General features: G+C 38.4%; 1 protein-coding gene across 6 annotated transcripts in view; it reads left to right on the plus strand.

Annotated features, from left to right (window-relative positions):
• The window catches only part of PRMT3 (protein arginine methyltransferase 3), a 135,581-nt gene that overhangs the window by 103,631 nt on the left and 11,799 nt on the right, over nucleotides 1-20,151 (plus strand). For 4 of the 6 annotated variants that reach the window (XR_011541260.1, XR_011541262.1, XM_070624508.1 and 1 more), the window contains 2 exons: nucleotides 16,471-16,521; nucleotides 16,713-16,800. Coding sequence is in view for 2 of the 6 variants with exons in the window: in XM_070624508.1 (XP_070480609.1) it covers nucleotides 16,471-16,521; nucleotides 16,713-16,800 (139 nt within the window). In the remaining 4 variants the exon portion in view is untranslated. Of the gene's footprint in view, nucleotides 1-6,972; nucleotides 7,200-16,470; nucleotides 16,522-16,712; nucleotides 16,801-20,151 lie in introns of all 6 variants that reach the window. The other 2 variants (XR_011541261.1, XR_011541263.1) reach the window with 1 other exon arrangement.

Here is a 20,151-nt window from a genome sequence, read left to right on the forward strand (position 1 = left end):
TACATAAAATCATATCCTCTTCGAACAGTGAGTTTTTCCCTTGTTCATTGCCAATCTGGATACCCTTTATTTCTTTTCCTTGCCTACTTGCTCTGGCCAAAACCTCAAGTACTATGTTGAATAAGAGTGGCAAGGGGCTGGCCTGCTGATGTAGTGGTTAAGTTCGTGTGCTCCACTTCAGCGGCCAGGGATTCACAGGTTCAGAACCCAGGCAGACCTACACACCAGTCATCAAGCCACGCTGTGGTGGCAATCCACATACGAAAATGGAAGAAGATTGGCACAGATGTTAGCTCAGGGACAATCTCCCTCAACCAAAAAGAGGAAGGTTGGCAGCAGCTGTTAGCTAAGGACCAATCTTCCTCACCAAAAAAAAATGAATGGGCACCCTTGTCTTGTTCCTGTTCTCAGAGGATGGCTTTCAGTTTTTCCCTGTTAAGTATGATGTTGGATGTGGGTTTGTCATATATGGCCTTTATTATGTTGAGGTACTTTCCTTCTATACCCCATTTTTTTGAGAGTTTTTATCAAAAATGTATGTTGGATCTTGTTAAATGCTTTCTCTGCATCTATTGAGATGGTCATCTGGTTTGGTTTTGTTTTGTTTTTAAAGATTTTCTATTATTTTTTTTTTCCTTCTCCCAAAAGCCCCCCAGCACATAGTTGCACATTTTTGTTGTGGGTCCTTCTAGTTGTGGCATGTGGGATGCCCCTTCAGCATGGCTTGATGAGTGGCACCAGGTCCGTGCCCAGGATCCAAATCCGCGAAACCCTGGGCTGCTGAAGCGGGGCGCATAAACCCAAGCACTCAGCCACGGGGCTGGCCTGATCATGTGGTTTTTATTCCATATTTTGTTAATGTAGTGTATCACATTGATTGATTTGCAAGTACCAAATCATCTCTGTGTCCCTGATATAAATCCCACTTGATCATGGTATATGATCCTTTTAATATATTTCTGTATTCAGTTTGCCAATATTTTGTTGAGGATTTTTGCATCTGTGTTCATCAGCAATACTGGCCTGTAATTTTCCTTCTTTGTGTTGTCCTTGGCTGGCGTTGGGATCAGGGTGATGTTGGCCTCGTAAAATGTGTTGGAAAATGTTCCGTCTTCTTCAACTTTTTGGAATAGTTTGAGAAGGATGGTATTAAATTTGAATGTTTGGTAGACTTCTCTAGAGAAGCCCTCTGGTCCTGGACTTTCATTTTTTGGGAGGTTTTTGATTACTCTTTCAGTCTCTTTACTTGTGATTGGTCTATTCAGGTTCTCTATTTCTTCTTGATTCAGTTTTGGGAAGTTATATGAGTCGTAAGAATTTATCCGTTTCTTCTAGGTTGTCCAATTTGTTGGCATATAGTCTCTCATAGTATTCTCTCATAATCCTTTTTATTTCTGTGGTATCCATTGTAATTTCTCCTCTTTCCTTTCTAATTTTATTTATTTGAACCTTCTCTCTTTTTTTCTTAGTGAATCTGGCTAAGGGTTTGTCAATTTTGTTTATCTTCTAGGAGAACCAGCTCTTAGTTTCATTGGTCCTTTCTACTGTTTTTTTGGTTTCAATTTCATTTATTTCTGCTCTAGTTGTTTTTTTTTAAAGATTGGTACCTGAGCTAACATCTGTTGCCAATCTTCTTTTCTTTTTTCTTCTTCTCCCCAAGCCCCCTAAGTAAGTAGTTGTATATTCTAGTTGTAGGTCTTTCTGGTTGTGCTGTGTGGGACACCACCTCAGCATGGCTTGACCAGCAGTGCCATGTCTGCGCCCAGGATCTGAACCAGTGAAACCCCGGACCACTGAAACGGAGCGCACAAACCTATCCACTCTGCCACAGGGCCACCCGTCTGCTCTAATTTTTTATTATTTCTCTTCTTCTGCTGACTTTGTGCTTTGTTTGTTCTTTTTATAATTCTGTGAGGCATAGTTTAAGATTGCTTATTTGAGATTTTTCTTGTTTGTTAAAGTGGACCTGTATTGCTATGAATTTCCCTCCTAGCTCTGCTTTTGCTGCATGCCATGTGAGTTAGTATGGTGTATTTTCATTTTCATTTGTCTCCAGATATTTCTTGATTTCTCCTTTAATTTCTTCAATGATCCATTGGTTGTTGAGTAGCATGTTGTTTAGTCTCCACTTTTTTGTGACTTTCTCAGCTTTTTTCTTGTAGTTGATTTCTAGTTTCATAGCATTATGGTTGGAAAAGATGCTTGATATGATTTCAATCTTTTTAAATTTATTGAGGCTTGCCTTGTTTCCCAACATATTGTCTATCTTTGAGAATGTTCCGTGTGTACTTGAAAAGAATGTGTATTCTGCTGGTTTTGGAGGGAGTGTTCTATAGATATCTATTAAGTCCATCTGATCTGGTTTTTCATTTAATTCCACTATTTCCTTGTTGACTTTCTGTCTGGATGATCTATCCCTTGATGTAAGTGGGGTGTTAAGGTTCCCTACTATTGTATTGTTGTTAATATCTCCTTTCAGGTTTGGAAATAGTTGCTTTATATATTTTGACGTGCCTGTGCTGGGTGCATGTATGTTTATAAGTGTCACGTCTTCTTGGTGGACTGTCCCTTTTGTCATTATATACTGCCTCTCTATGTCTCTCATTGCCTTTTTCATCTTGAAGTCTACTTTGATATAAGTATGGCAACACCTGCTTTCTTTTGTTTGCCATTAGCTTGGAGTATCATCTTCCATGCCTTGACTCTGAGCCTGTGTTTGTCTTTTTCTTTTCTTTTCTTTTTTGTGAGGAAGATTGTCCCTGAGCTAACATCTGTTGCCAATCTTCATCTTTTTGCTTGAGGAAGCTTGTCACTTACTTAACATCTGTGCCAGTCTTCCTCTGTTTTGTATGTGGGACAGTGCCACAGCATGGCGTGATGACTGGTGCATAGCTCCATGCCTGGGGTCCGAACCTGTGAACCCAGGGCCACTGAAGTGGAGAACACGAACTTAACCACTACCCAACCCGGCCAGTCCCAAGCCTGTATTTGTCTTTAGAGCTGAGATGTGTTTCCTAGAGGCAGCATATTGTTGGGTCTTATTTTCGAATCCGTACAGCCACTCTGTGTCTTTTGATTGGAGAATTCAACTGTTTACATTTGGACTGATTATTGATATATGAGAGCTTAACGCTGCCATTTTATCACTTGTTTTCCAATTGTTGTATATTCCCCTTGTTTCTTGTCCTGTGTATTTTGGTCTGCCAATTCAGTTTGATAGTTCTCTGTTAGGGTTTTCTCAGTTCTCTCTATTTATCATTTGTGTCTCTGTTCTGATTATTTGTTTAGTGGTTACCATGAGGTTTGTATAAAAAATCTCTTAGATGAAATAGTCCATTTTCTGATAGCCACTTATTTCCTTAGTCTAAACAGGTTCTATCCTTTTCCTTTTCCCCTTCTAAGTTATTGTTGTCCCAACTTATTCCATTTTGTGTTGTGAGTTTGTGGTTAAAATGACGGGATTATAGTTATTGTTGATGTTTTCCTTCTCTTTATCTTTAATATTATAATTGTTTGCTAACCTATTCTGATAGAGAGCGGCAGTTTTCTCATTCTCTCTGCCTATTTACCTGCTTGCTCAAGGCTTTGTAAACCCTTTCTTTCTTCAGGTATGAGAGCCTTCTTGATCATTGCATGGGAAGTCTTCTGGCAATGAACTCCTTCAGCTTTTGTTCACCTGAGAAAGTTTTATTTCTCTGTCATATCTGAAGGATAGTTTCACTCAATAGAGTATTCTTGGCTGAAAATTTTTTTCTTTCAGAATTTTGAATACATCATTCCATTCTCTCCTGACCTGTAAGGTTTCTGCTGAGAAATCTGCTGAAAGCCTGATAGGGGTTCCCTTGTAGGTTATTTTCTTCTGGCTTGCTGCCCTTAATATTTTTTCTGTCATTGACTTTTACCAGTTTTACTACTATGTGCCTTGGAGAAAGTCTTTTTACATTGATATAATTAGGAGTTCTGTTAGCTTCTTTTACTTGTAATTCCACCTTCTTCCCGGGGTTTAGGAAGTTCTCAGCTATTATTTCTTTGAACAAGCTCTCTGCTCCTTTCTCTCTCGCTTCTCCCTCTGGAGTACCTATAATCCTTATATTGTGTTTCCTAGTTGACTTGGGTATTTCTCAGATAATTCACTTCTTTTTAGTCTTAGTTCTCTCTCCTCCTCAATCTGCAGCATTTCCATACTTCTGTCCTCCAGATTGCTAATTCTGTCCTCCATAATGTCAGATCTGTTAGTCAGACTCCAGATTTTTCTTTATCTCTTATTCATTGTGTTTTTCATCTCCAACATTTCGGATTGGTTTTCTTTATAGTTTCAATCTCTTTTGTGAAGAATTCCCTCTGTTCCTTAATTTTTTTTTTTAAGATTGGCACCTAGGCTAACAATTGTTGCCAATCTTCCTTTTTTTTTTTTTTTTTTTAAAGGATTGGCACATGGGCTAACAACTGTTGCCAACCTTTTTTTTTTTTTTTTTCCTGCTTTATTTCTCAAACCCCCACCCAGTACATAGTTGTGTATCTTAGTTGCAGGTACTTCTAGTTGTGGGATGTAGGACGCTGCCTCAACGTGGCCTGACGAGCAGTGCCATGTCCGCGCCCTGGATCCGAACCCTGGGCCGCCACAGCGGGGCATGCGAATTTAACCACTTGGCCACAGAGCCGGCCCCTGTTCCTTAATTTTATTTCTGATTTCATTGAACTGTCATTCTGAATTTTCTTGTTAATTCCTTGGTTTTTTTTTTTATGATAGCTATTTTGAATTCTCGGTCATTTAGATTGTAAATTTCTGTGCCTTCAATATTGATTTCTGTGTGCTCGTCATTTTCCTTCTGGTCTGGAGTATTAATATACTTCCTTATATTATTTGATGTAGTGGATTTATGCCATCACATTTTGGTAGTATCTGGTTGCAGATTCTACCTGTCTCCACTGGGGGCTCCGGAGCTGTGCACTCTGAACCCACCATGATCTCTGGTGTCTGTGCCTGTCCTTCAGAATCTATGCTGACCTGGCTCATCTCTCATTACCCGCTCACAGCTGCTGCTTTACTAACATTTTCCCAGGCACTCTGGTGGGGGTCCTGTGCTCTGGCTGACTGGCCAAGCTGAGCACCAGGCAAGGGGAGGTTGCGCTTTCTTTTGTGTGCATGACCCCGGGGGTGTTCTCGCTCTCCCTCACTATCTGCCCTCCTGGGGTGCTGTCTTGATGAAGACACTCCCACAATAGCTTAGCCTCCTCTGTGTGGAGCTTTCCCATGGCTGAGAGGCAATTTGGAGAGTGAAGACCTTCCCGTGGAGAGCCGCACCCCCCCCCAGCCCCCTCCGAGCCGCTCGCAGTCCTGCACCCTGGGTCGCTGCCGGGGAGGAAGAGGAGGTCCCCTTACCTCCTTCCACTTTCTCCTGGGGCTCCAGCTCCTCCACCTTCAGACGTATGGCTGTGGGGAACTCTCAGACGTCTGTTGTGTTGTGTGAATGTCCTCTGTTGGTTTATGAATGTCCTTTTCATTGTATCTTAGGAGGCAGAGTCTAAGGGAAGAGCTCACTCCGCCATGATATTGACGCCACACCCAGGATTAATTTTTAAAGTCCATCTACTTCTGGGTATATACCCAAGAAAATACATATGTCCACAGAAACACTTGTACATGACTGTTCATAGCCACATTATTTGTAATAACTGAAAAGTGGAAGCAGTCCAGATTCCATCACCTGGAGAATGAATAAACAAAATATCGTATATCTGTACAATGAAATATTATCTGGCCGTAAAATAGAATGAAGTACTGACACATGCTACACCATAGATCTACCTGGAAAACATTATGCTGAGTGAGAGAGGCCAACCACAAAAGGATTCCATTTACATGATTTTCCATTTATACGATTCCACTTATATAAATGTTCAGAATAGGCAAATCTATAGACAGGGGCTGAGATGGGGGGGGGGAATGGATATGGGGTTTCTTTTTGGGGTGATAAAAATGTTCTAAAATTAGATTGTGGTGATGATTACACAACTGAATATACTAAAAAAAATTGAATTATGCAGTTTATTTCAAAGGGAACTTTTTTTTTTTTAACATTGGCACTTGAGCTAACAAATGTTGCCAATCTTCTTCTTTTTTCTTCTTCTTCTTCTCAAATCCTCCCAGTACATAGTTGTATATTCTAGTTGTGAGTGCTTCTGGCTCTGCTATGTGTGACACCACCTCAGCATGGCCTGGTGAGCAGTGCCATGTCCACACCCAGGATCTGAACCAGCGAAACCCTGAGCTGTCAAATTAGAGTGCACAAACTTAACCACTCGGCCACGGAACCAGCCCCTAAATGGGAAATTTTTATGGTATGTGAATTATACCTCAATTAAAAAGAGGGAGAAAAAATCCTCACCTAGATACATCCTAGAAAAACTACAAGGAACCAAGGAGAAAATCTTAAAAGCAGTCAATGGGGCTGTGAGTAAAGCATTGGAATTACCTTCAACAGAGCAGTAAATAGACTGGTAGATGATTTCTCAGCAGGAACAATAGAATTGGAGGGACGAGATAATTCAATGATGGACATCCTCAGTGTGCTGAAAGCAAGTAACTGCCAACCCTGGGATTTTACTCAACTAAAATATCTTTTAAGAATGAAGCTGAAATAAAGCTATTTCAGATGAACAAATAAAAAAAGAGACAGAAGTTGTCCCAGGAAACCTATGCTAAAGGAGGTAGTAAAGAGTGTTCAGACAAACAGATAATGCTCCCTGACAGAAGGCCAGAAATACAGGGAAAAAGAAGATTCACAAAGGTGGTAAATAGGCACAGACCAGTAGTTCCACTCCTAGGTATGTGCCCAACAGCTGTAAGTACATTTGTGCTTAGTGCCATCAAGTGGATTCTGTCCAGCAAAGCAGAACCCTGCTGGTCTTTTTGCACCATCCTCTCACCTTCCGGTGCCATCTGAGACAGTGCTCTGCTTCTGTTCATAGGGTTTTCATGGCCAGTGTTTTTGGGAGTGTGTGGCCCAGTCCTTCTTCATAGTCTGTCTAGTCTGGAAGCTCCACTGAAACCTGTCCACTCCGGGTAACCCTGCTAGTATTGGAAATACCAGCAGCATAGCTTTCAGCATCACAGCAACACACAGCCACCACAGTGTGACAACTGACAGACGGGTGCTCAGTTCCCTGAAGAGGAAGCGAACCCATGCTGCAGCGGTGTGAGTGCCAAATCTTAACCTCTAGGCCACCAGGGCTGGCTAGTGAGTCTGTGTGTCCACGAAAGACATGTTCATAAAAGAATGTTCATTGCACTGTTCATAAAAGCTTCAACTTAAAACTACTTAATGCCTGTCAACAGTAGACTAGATCAATAAATTGTGTAGTGACATATACCTAATAGCCATGTAACAGTTTAGGTAATATGCAACAGTATAAGTGAATCTTGAAAACAATAATACGGAAAAATTAGCCAGGTACAAAAGACTACATAAGGTATGATTCCATTTATGTTGAAGTGTATAATAGGGAAAATGAATCTGTGCTGTTAGAAATCAGGACAGTAGTGAGATAAGTGTTGGAGAGGATGTGGAGACACTGGAACCCCTGTGCACTGTTGGTGGGAATGTAAATTGGTGCAGCCACTATGGAAAACAGTATGGAGGTTCCTCAAAAACTTAAAAATAATAGAACTATCATATGATCCAGCCATGCCACTTGTGTGTATATATCCAAAGGAAATGAAAACAGTATCTTGAAGAGATGTCTGCACTCCCATATTCATTGCAGCATTATTCACAATAGCCTAGAAATGGAAACAACCGAAGTGTCTGTCAACAAATGGATAAAAGAGATGTGGTGTATATATACCATGGGATATTATTCAGCCATAAAAGGAAGGAAATCCTGACATTTGTAACAGCATGGGTGGATTTTGAGGGCATTATGCTAAGTGAAATAAGTCAGACAGAGGAAGACCAATACTGTATGAGTTCATTTATATGAAGAATCTAAAAAACCCAAAGTCACAGAAACAGTAGAAGGATGTTTACCAGGGCCGGGTAGGTGGGAGAAATAGGGGGGGGATATTGATCAAAAGGTACAAACTTGTAGTTATAAATTGAATAAGGTCTGGGGATCCGGTGTACATCGTGGTGATTATAGCTAATAATACTGCATATACTTGAAAGTTGCTAAGAGAGTAGATCTTAAATGTTCTCATCACAAAAGAGAATTGGTGACAAAAGAGACGGAGGTGTCAGCTAAGGCTGTGCATCATTTTGCATTGTGTAAGTGTATCAAATCAACACATTGCACACTTGAAATTTATGCGGTTATAAGTCAATTAGAGTTCAATAAACCTGCAAAAAACTAGGAATCAGGATAGTAGTTGCCCTGGACGTGCCTGGGATCAGCTGGGTGCAGAAGGGGATTACCTGGGTGCTGTGATGTTCCATTTCTCCATCCGAGTGTGGGTTTCACAGCTGTATTCTGTGTGAAAATTCACTGTGATGTATACTTGTGTGCACTTTCTGCATGTACTTTAGACTTTAAAAGGTTTTTATAAGTGAAAATGGTAAATCTCAAGAATGTTTAGTGTATAAACCAATAACATGTTTATAGCTAGGAAGAAATGTAGAACAGTTAGGGCATGTAAGGGATCAATTTATGAAGTCAGAATTAAAGTGCTTATGTTTGAGGCTCTGAAGAGGTGATCCCCTCTGCCCCTGAAATCACTTTCATAAGCAGTTTTGAAATTACAAGGGAGCAATCTGAGTAAATTTTAAAAGACTTTCAGTTATAATCTGGGACTATTTTAAGTAGATCAAAAATTAATTACTAGGTTTTTCAGTAAAAGTTCTTTTTAAAAATATTTCAGACCTATTGTCTGTTTTGCTACTTCCAGTATTGCTTGTTCTGTTTCTAAACACGACTCAATTTGGCCATATCCCTTGAGAAGTATATGGCACTTAATGTGTATTGTTCCCTAGAGGAATCATGAAGCAAAGAAAAGATGCAAATTTTCTCTTGGGATAAAATAGAAAATTAATTGAAGAAGGAAGAGTCCATAATTTAAGGTATAGTTAATATTGGGAGAAAATCAAAATATATAATTTTCATGCTTATTGATTATGTCGTCTTAGTTTAAATGCCGGTTGTCACTGGCAGAGTTCTTGCTCCATGCAGCAGCTTGTGTGGCTTATGTTTGTATTTTCTTCTGGCTTATATACAGTGATGCAAGCAATAATAATCATCTTTATGTATTATCTTCTTACTCTTTCTTTATTTGCTTCAGACTCATCATCAGTTGGCTTTTGAATTCTACATTAATATTTTGAAAGCAATACTCCAACAAAAAATGAATTGCATTTTGTCGTAGTGATGCTGCTGCATGGATTACAAGCACTCTGCCTCCATGCTTGGCTAAACTCCATCAAAAGCGCATTATCCTCCCACTTCTGTGGCCAGCTGCCTAATTGTATCTGCTGTAACCACACGCTGCTGGAACATGATACCAGTGAGGAACAGGAATGATAAATTACTCCCTGCAGGTGATAGTGATAATGATAATTTTTAATTTTCTTCTTCCTCATACGGTCTAGTCTGATCTTGTTTCATTGGCCGCCATCCTGTTAGATGCACACATGGTGCGTCCTCTTTAAAGAAATACTCATCACACCAAAATACAGGAGAAAATAATTCATTTTTATTCCAAGTCATTGTTCTTCAAATGAGCGTGTACAAAATGAACTGCATCTACCTTAGTGTGCATGGGATAAACAAGCGAAATGTGGCTTAAAACAGCTTTTAAATTAGTCACTTTACAAGTGCTGTGGGTGATTTTCTTCCTTTTTGTGAAATCCACAATGGAGAGATGAACAGCTCATTCTGCAACTGTATTCTAATGCTTAGCAATATTTAAGATGCACAGTAACACTACGTGCCTGTGTTATTTTCCTGTGTACTTCCAAGTAATTGTGGCAGATTCTCACCAAATTACAAGAGTGATCAAACTATCCCAGGAACTTACTGTGTGCGTGTATTTGCCTTTCATTCTCTTTTCTTCTGTTGTCATTCTTGTTCTTAATTACCACTCATTCTCCCTTCTCTCAGTTTAAGGGACTTTATAGCTAAGATTTTTCTGACTGTGGTATAATTCAGTGAAATTTTATTTGTTTAATTGTGACCTTGCATTTGCAGATTAACTCAACTCTTAAGATATATTTGATTTTTTTTATTTTTTAAGATATGTTCCTTTTTTTCCTCGGCAGTTCTCTATGCCGTGACAAGATATATATGTGGAACAAAAGAGGAAGTTAATCTGTGGTTAGGCCTGTGACCTATCTGATCTTTGTCAAGCACGCCAAGCTGTGCTCCAGTTATTTATTACCACTGCCTGTTAGTCATCATTTTAAATTTCCTATGGTGGTTGTTTATTCTTACAATATTTGAATGACTGCCACAGAGAGAGGGTAAGTTCATTGAAATTAACATTTGAAAAGTCTAGAGATGGCCTGTCAAAGTGATGGTAACAGGGTGGGGAAACTGTGATTGAAAAGTAGTGGCGTGTTTATGTTCTGCAGCGAAATAAATAGTTTTCTCCCCCAATCAGCTGACATATTTGATTGGTTATAGTGGCTTTGCAGAAATAAAAACACTAATCTTAGTTCAGTTGATTTATATGACGACATTTCAAGTCTAAGGGTTTTTTTTCTCTTTTTTCTAATCTCCATTTTAATTATTAAGGATCACTTATACAGCAAAAAAATATATACCTTTCCCTCAAAGTGGCATTCTAGGCCTTGCTTGTGTTTGAGGGTAAATGCTCATTTAAACCAGAAATTCTGTTTGGTTTCTCAGAGCAAGAGTCTTCTACTTTCTCAGTTATGTGAATGCCAACTGTCTGATGAGTAGATTATCTGCAAATAATTTTTAATCCCGGGTGAATTTCTTCCTAACATCTCATGTTTCTGCCTGATGTATGCTATGGCACTGATTTTAGTATTCCCCTCAACCAGCATCATTAGGAAGGTGAATCTGCACGAGGAGTTGAAGATGCTATGATGTGTTTCAGAAGGGGCTGTGAAATAGATGCGATTTCAGACTTATCTTTGTCATGGATCTCTGCCAACTTCTCATAACCAAAATTAATTGTGTCTTTCATTTTTATTTTTTGTCCCTGTTTTATTTATTTGTCTTGAGGCATTTATAAACTGTTTGGTTTTTGGTTACCCCAACTACTCAGTATTTCTTTCACTGTATTTCGGGGTGTGGAGTAGGGTTAATTTCTTGGATTTTTAAGTAAATTTCATAGGTAGATTGGATTTGGGCATTGGAAGGCAGTTTTTATTTTTTAATTTTGTTGTAGACTCATGGTCAGCCCCTCCTCTTCGTTAAGCCCTGTATTCTGTAATTGTAATTCTACACTTGTTCTACCACATTAGTATTGCCAGTCTGTTTTTTACCGGAGTTAAACATTTGATGTTTCTGTTTTGTGTGTTTTCTACATTTCAGACTCAGGTCACATTTTCTGATAATGTTGTAGGAGCTCCTTTTAAAGCCCAATTTTTTGTTTTCACAAAAGGTTTTATTACCTTCCTAGGATTTCCTTTACTTTCTTTTTTGGTAACATGGAATATAAGCAGTACATAAAACATATGTAGACCTGAAAGAATAATTACAGAGTAAGCCCCCTCCCCATGAAACCCACTCACTAAAATCTTAAAAGTCGTCTTAATGTTTTCATATAGTTTGGCAATTTCTTGTTACTGTGACTGTTCCGTTGACATCTTTATTCCTCTACTTTCTCTGAACTCACTTTTGCTAATCTCTTTATTAGAAAATATTCTTTTTGTAGAATTGCTAGTTAGGGAAAATTTATTTTTCAAATTCATCCAATATTTATTGATAAATATTTGATATTTTTTATCAAATAATACTACATATTGGACACTGCCCTAGCCCTCAGGGTTACAGAGATGAGTGATTTTTGGGAGTCACTAAGGGAACTGATACAAAGGTAATAGTTGAATCGAATGCCTCTCCATGCCAATACTATGGATCATTTTACTCACATATTATTAAAAATAGCATTATCACAGAAGCTGTTCATTTTTATGAGAAATATAAATTATGGATAAGCACAAAGAATATGAATATTTTGGGGGTGGCCCCATGGCCAAGTGGTTAAGTTCACATGCTCTGCTCCGGCGGCCCAGGGTTTCACCATTCGGATCCTGGACGCAGACATGGCACTGCTCATAAGGCCATGCTGAGGTGGTGTCCCACATGCCACAACTAGAAAGACCCAGAACTAAATATGCAACTAGGTACTGGGGGGGGGGTTGGGGAGGAAAAGCAGGAAAAAAAAAAGAATATGAGTATTCTGAACATCATCCACTTTGAATAGCTTGGTGAGTATCTTTCCAAATATATACATATATATTCACAATTGCATAACATATAATAAGTGCCCATAATATACCTAATATTATTTTCACCTAATAGTATATTGTAACTATTTTTTCAAATCAATAAATATTTATCTGTAGGATTACTTTGACAGCCAAATATGATTCCATCATATGGAGATTATGATTTATTAACTGGTCACCTATTGTTGAAAAGTCTGGGCTAAACTTGACATCTTATGGCTAAATGTTTGCAAGTATACTTAATAATTACCATAAAATAATTTTTTGAAAGTTTAGAATTACTGGGTCAATGACTATGTACATTATATAAGCATTTTAATTGAGCACATAACATATGCTTACAAAACAAAAGTACATAAATCATAAGTACAGTTTGATAAAATTACACAAGGTAAATACCCACCACGTACCAGCACTTGGCTTAGAAACAGAATATTACCAGCAGCCCACTACGTAACCCCTTCCAGTTTCTACCCCTATTGCAGGGGTAACTGCTATCTTAACTTATAACACTAGAAGTTAGTGGCGCTGTTTTTGAACTGTCTGTATTTAAGAGGAATCTTACTGTGTGTACTGTTTTATATCTGGCTTCTTTTTAATACAAATGTTTTGTCTTTTAATATGTTTTGCTGAGTTCTTTGTAAAAAGGTTAGTTTATTTTCCCAACATAAATGCCACTTTCCCCACTGACTGTGGATGTTGTCATTAAAAAAATGTTTTCTCTTACATGATCAAGGAAACTTGTATCTGTTTGTTTTAATTTACCTTTTTTTTCTAAGTAGGTCAGACGTTTTTTCACATGCTTATTAATCATTTGATTTTTCCTTTATAAATTCCTGCTTTGGGTTTTATTTCTTTCAACTTACTGTTTTCTTACTAATTTGTAGCAGCTTAACATACACAGAGGACAGTGACCCTTTGTTAGATATATCACAGATATTCTCAGATTTGTTGTTTGTCTTTTGATTTTGATACTTAAATTTTAAATATCCCTTAGATTAAGTTTCTTGTTTGTGCATGATGCTTAAAAAGCCTTCATTTCCAAATGTTGTAAACACTTTATGTAATGGTGGGATTTCCCTCCTTCTCACTCTTCCCTCCCTCCCCCACACTGAAATTTGGACTTAGGTGTACATACATTGAAAACTCCAGCAGATGATGTTACAATTCTTGCTTTCAACAATTATAAGTATTTTAAAGGAATTCAGAGGAAAAAGGTAGTCTTTTATATTGACCCAACTATTCATCATTTCTGTCATTTTTGATGTTTCAGATTTCCTTCTGATATTATTTCCCATCAGCCTGAAGAACTTCCGTTAAAATGTCTTCTAAAAAGTCTGTTGGCAGTGAATTCTTTAGTTTTTCTCCACTTGAAAATGTCTTTATTTTGCCTTCATTCCTGAAAGATATTTTTGCTGGATATAGAATTTTGAGAGGTTTTTTCCTGCTGCAATATCTTTTTCTTTTCCATCTGGACCTCCAGATATATATATGTTAGATCCATAGGTCTTTGAGGCTCTGTGCATTTTATTTTAATTTTTTCCCCTTTGTTTTCCACATTAGATCATTTCTGTTAATCTATCTTCAAATTCACTGATTTTTTTTTCCATCATCTCCATTCTGCAGTTTAGCCCAGGGAGTTTTTTGTTTCAGTTGTTGTATTTTTCAGTTTTAAAATTTCCTTTTGATCCTTTTCACAGTTTCTATTTCTCTACGAGAATTCCTGTCCCTTGATTGATTTCAGCGTGTTTTCTGTTACGTCACACTGGCATAGTTATAACGTCTGCTTTACAGTCTTTGTCCGATAGTACCAGCATCTGGTCATCTGAGTGGTGGCATCTGTTGATTATCTCTTCTCTTGCGAGTTGGTTATGTTTTCCTGGCTCTTTGTATGTTGCGTCATTTGGGATTGTATCCTGGATGTTGTACATATTATGTTGTGTAGACTCTCGGTCGTGTTGTGATCATCTAGAGAATGTGGATGTTTGGTGTTAGCAGGCAGTCAACCCGGTTAAAGTCAAAATACAAGTTCTGCCGCAGCGTCTGGCAGACGGTGGTTCAGATGGCAGTTGCGTTTTCTGAGCATTTGCTGTTCCGTTTCTGATTTCTCGTGCACAGACGTGGTTCAGGGATTAGACTGAGACCTGCATGGGTTTTTCAGGTCTCACTTTAGTTCTCTAAGCCTTTGCTTGTTGCTTTGGGGGTTTCCCGTGCATTTTTATTCAGGGATTGCTCCTGAGCCCTGTGCCCATGGTTCGGATTCTAGTCCATTTCTCTCAGCCTGAGTTGTGTCGGTTTGGGTCTAACCTGAGCCGCGCAGTCAGGGGTTGTGCTGAGACTTGAGCAGGTTCGTACATAGAATTAGGGGATCCTCTTCTCTAGTTCTCTCCTCCCCATATTTGTCCCACATTCTCCATTTGTTTCAGAGGTGAAAATTATTATTTCCATCTAAGTAAGTTATTCAATGATTAACAAAGTGTACTGACTACATAATAAGGCTATCTATATTTAAGAAATTGAAGACTAAAGAATTTAACTAAATTTATTGAGAACTTGCTATATAAAAGACTCTTGCTGGGCAAGGGGCACAGAAATATGTTACACACAGGCTTTGCTCTTAAATAAATTGCATTCTGTTGGGGAAACTGACTGTAATACAGTGTGGTAAGTGCTGTAATAGAATCGTCTATAATAAGCACAGTCACTTGGAAACATTTATTGTGTGCTCTGGACCAGCACTGCTCTGGGCACTAAGGATATGGTATGAACAAGTCAGGCATAGAGGAATAAGTTTAAGAAAACCGTTGAATTAGTCTGTGGAGGGGTATCAGGAAATCGACTGAGAAAAGTTATGTTTTAGAAATGTTATTAACTGCGTGGTTTTCTATAGTAATCTGTAGCTGAGTACTGTGTTGCTTTATAGTTCTGTTTGACAGAATTATAAATAGTATTTGAATTCTCTCTTGGTATCTAAAGAATAGTGAACCTTAAGGTTAGATATTGAATTTGGTTTGGATCCAGTCTATATTAACCCCACAGATCAATGAAATCGCATTCTCGACAAAACCAGCAGAGTACACAAATTAGCTTTATAGTGATTTTTCAATAATCAGTGTCCTGTTTTTAATACTTTATAAGCTTTGTTTACTGCCAGTTTTAAAATAGATTAAGTCAAGCTAGTCCACTAGTGGAATAAAAAGGAATGATATCATATAAATTTTAAACAAAAAGAAATGAAAATGACATATTCATCTGAATATGTTACTTTCTTTTAGAGAACCTTTTTGTACTATCACAGTAGCCCTTAGAGTTACTTTGGAGTTTCTCCTTTGGGTTTTGCTTGAACATAACTTTTATTTAAGTACTATTATTCATTTTTATTTTATTTTCAGGAAAAAAAAATATGTAACAGTTAAGAATTCTGTTGATTTCATCACAAAAATATTCTTAGTACTTTGCTTTAAAATTAGATGCATGAGATGAGAAGAAATTGAGTTGGCTTCGTATAAAAGAGTATGTTTTAGTTGTTTATTGCTGTGTAACAAACCACCCCCAAACGTAGTGCCTTGGAGTCACAGTCATTTAGGTTTATTTGTTTATGATTCTGCAATCTGGACTAGACTTATCCACTGGTTCTTCTGCTGGTCTCTCCAGGGTCTCTCGTGCTGCTGCAGTTGTCTGATGGCTTGACTAGAGCTGGAGGTTCCAGGATGGGAACCCCACATGGCAGCATCCCAGTGGGAGAGTCTGGATTGGCCAGGGGCCAGCCGAGCCTGTCTCCCCATGTGGTCTCTCACCTTCCAGCAGTCTACCATGATGATACTTGATTAGCCTTGTTACCCTTATTATTATGTTGTTTCTGTGAGGAAAAACCAATTTATATTACGTTATTTTTACTTATAACATCTTTTCTAGGAAAAATAGTGAACCGCCATAAGTTTAAGAGGTCTCTGGTCTTTGAAATGGTTTCTTGTTTGCTATGTCTTGCAAGCCTGAATAATTCATTGTTGTGTCATGTAATTATTTAATAATTATATTCCTTTTTTTAAAAAAACAGGCAATTGCTGGCTACTTTGATATTTATTTTGAGAAGAATTGCCACAACAGGGTAAGTATCGTGAGTTGTCTCAGAAGAATTAATTATGTGTAATACATTGTATTTTATTTTTGTGCCCCAAGGTGTTTGATCATAAGCATTTTGCTGTTGTAAGCAATTGGAGCTTGTGTTCGATGTAGTAGATTAATGTACCATGATATTAAAAATCTTGTACTTCATCAGATACTTTTGAACCAATGCAGGTCGTGTTCTCTACGGGCCCCCAGAGTACCAAAACACACTGGAAACAAACAATATTTCTATTGGAAAAGCCATTTCCAGCCAAAGCAGGTAAGAAAGAAAAGTAAAGGGGGAAAAATGTCTTATTCATTCTGAAATAACAATATTCCTTCACTCTACAACCGCTGTTTATGTACCCACTGTATTTGAAGCAGTGTAACAGATGTTAAAGTAAGGTGTTCTTAGAGACTACCATCTACATAAGTTTTAGGTGGCGTATCATTTCATTAAAGAAGTAATTTAAAGAAAACTTTCTTTATATCAATTTCTGCCAGTTAGAACGTATGTGACGTGTTACGTAGCTCTTATTTTGAATACAACAAAATAATGCGGAAAACTTTGCTTTAAGCAATAACTAGCATTTACTAAGTTGCAAATACAATTAAAAGAAAATATTTTCATTTCTCAAGTGACCAAAGAAAAATATCACTGATAGAGGTAAAGTATAAACTGAAGACACTGTCACTGAGCAGTTACTGTATTCAGAATACACCCGTCTAGAATGCGCTCCACTGTCCGCGTCCTCAGGTCTTACGCGGTGTGCAAGGACTCGTCCAATTCTGCACTCCTTTGACTTACACCCCGTGATTTTTCACTGATACGAGTACCTGTAGTTCTTACATACCTACACTCTTAGCTCCAAAGGTTAGAATTTGACTATAGAGTTTGTTTTTTGTTTAAACTGCTTATTACGTGTAAGTCTTTTTGTCTCACCTTCACTGAAAGCTGAATATACAACCAACTTCTGTGAAAAGATGCTCAGCGTGACTAGTATCTCAGGGGAAAGCTAATTAGAACTGTAGGACAGGATTTCTCATCCATCACTATGGGAAGAACATACATAAAATTTAACAGTGCCAAGTGCTGGCCATAATGTAGACCAGTGGAACTTTTATACTCTTCTGCTGGTCATCTTAATTGGTACAACCTTAGAGGATAGTTTGATATCATCAAATTAAGTGTAGTTGTAGCATGCCTGCAACCACACAGTTTTTTTCCTAGGCATATATTCTGAACAATCTCTTGCACAGCCTGAATACAAGAATCTTCACAACTGAGTGGTTCGTAGAAGAAAAAAATTGGAAGCAACCTTAATGTCCATCAGCAGAAGATAGATAAATAACTGTAGTAGTTGCATACAATAAAATCTCTATAGCAGATTAAATAAATTATGTGTCTGTGTCTGTCGAAAGGAACAATGAACAAAAGAAGCAGCAGAATGATTCCTACAGTATACCATTTATATGAAGTTTAAAAACATGTAAAACGAAGGCCAGCTCAGTGGCTTAGTGGTTAAGTTCCCATACTCCATTTTGGCAGCCCAAGGTTCGCAGGTTCGGATACCGGGTGTAGACCCACACACCATCCATCAGGCCATGCTGAGGCAACATCCCACGTACAAAATAGAAGAAGATTGGCACAGGTGTTAAATTGAAGGAGCTGTAGCAGAACGTTAAGATCTGACAGAGCTGAGTGGTGGGTCCACTCTGGTGGTCATTGTCTTATTCTCTGTTTAAAATGCCTCATAAAATTCTAGCATAGTTTTGATTTTACTGTTGATAATAGACTGAACTCAGTAGACGCAAACAGCCCCCATCAGAGTAAAGCAGTGCCTCGATGCTTTTCACCCTGAGGCTGCAGGGCTGTGGAATAAGACCCTGATAGTGGCATCTTCCCTTCAGAAAGCTCGAGCAGCTGAAAGGAGACAAACACAGACAAAAGCCTGTCACGCCCTCGTTTGTTTGTTTTGTTTTTGTGTAGCTCTGGGATTTCGCTGATGATTGGAAACTTGAAAATGTTGCTTTCTTCTTCACTGGAACCATTTTGTTGTCTTAATGCTGGAATTGTAAAGGCAGTACTAACTCATTCATGTTTTAATCTTGAGATTTAAGATAGCATTTGAATGTTCTCCTACCTGATTACAACAAAATATTGTTTGATGTCTAGTGAAATTTTGAAATCCTGACTATTCTTTACCCAGTAATCCTTAGAGTAATTGATTCGGCTTTTTCAGAACGCTATGGAGGAGGTGTGTGATGCTAATGTTGCCCTCTGGCACCATCTGCCTTCCATAGTTCTTTCAGGACGTTGTATATGTATTTGTATTTAAATAGTAAGGCCAGTACGGTGCAAAATATTAGAATCCCCTAAAATAGCACAACCTGAGGAAAGATTTGAAAGGGAAATTTCAGAATGAGGAAAACGTGGTCATTCTCAGCTATGGAAATATGAAGAAAGGATCTTATCACTAAATATAACACCTTTTTCTTTCAACCCTGCTAAGCCTCTGATGATATAGTACCAATGAATAGAAGCTAGAAGCTGTGGGGCAGAGTTCTGCAGAGGACAAGCTGACCAGAGAGCTCTAGAGATCTACACAGAACGTCCCTGTGAGCTTAGATGAGCACTAAGATGTACACATGTGGGATGACATGCCTGCGGTCAGGCAGAGCAGCCGGGGCGCCTCTGAACCAAACAGCTGTGAGTTTACACAGGGCTGTGGGAGACTCAGTTTCACCCAGCTGGAGTGGGGGTCCTTTTGGATTCGATTCAGTAGAGGTTCCAGAAGGACCATAGTTCGTAGTGGGAACAGACTATCCCTAGAGTAAAGGCTACTCTGGACGCTCCTTAATGAAGCTTAAAGACAAGCCTTGAAATGAAAAACTCAACTGCCAGTAACTTTAATGGCAACAAAGGAAAAGAACAAAACTCAGACGCTCAACAACGTAAAATTCTTGATGGGCCAGGATTCAGACACTGACCGCAGCAAAATATCAGTCCAGAGAAGCAGACCCAGAAATGATGGAATTAGCACCCAAGCATATTGAAAAAGATAATAACTACTTTTATGTTAACATAGTGAGAAGAACATGAGAAGATACTTAAAATCCAAATAGAACCTCTAGCAGGGAGAATTACAGTATGTGAAGTAAAAATGTCATTTGATGAAATTAACAGCAGAAGAAATCAGTAAACTTGAAGATACAGCAATAAAATATATCCAAAATGAAGTGCAGAGAGGGAAAAAGATTTTAAAAAAAAGAATATATCCACAGTAACCTCTGGGGAAATACAAATCACTCTAACAACGTAATAATAGAAGTTCCTGGAAGGAGCAGGAGCAGAAAATATATTTGAAGAAATGATGCAAAAATTTTCTTACATTTGATAAAAACTGTAACCCAGGGGCTGGCCCCGTGGCCAAGTGGTTAAGCTTGTGTGCTCTGCTTTGGCAGCCCAGAGTTTTGGCACACCCAGAGATCTTGAGTGCGGAGATGGCGCCGCTCATCATGCTATGTTGAGGTGGCTTCCCACATGCCACAACTAGAAGGACCCACAACTAAAAAATATATACTGCTATGTACTGGGGGGCTTTGGGGAGAAAAAGGAAAAGTAAAATCT

This window comes from Equus przewalskii, chromosome 6 (assembly GCF_037783145.1).
Source record: "Equus przewalskii isolate Varuska chromosome 6, EquPr2, whole genome shotgun sequence".
NCBI lineage: Eukaryota > Metazoa > Chordata > Mammalia > Perissodactyla > Equidae > Equus > Equus przewalskii.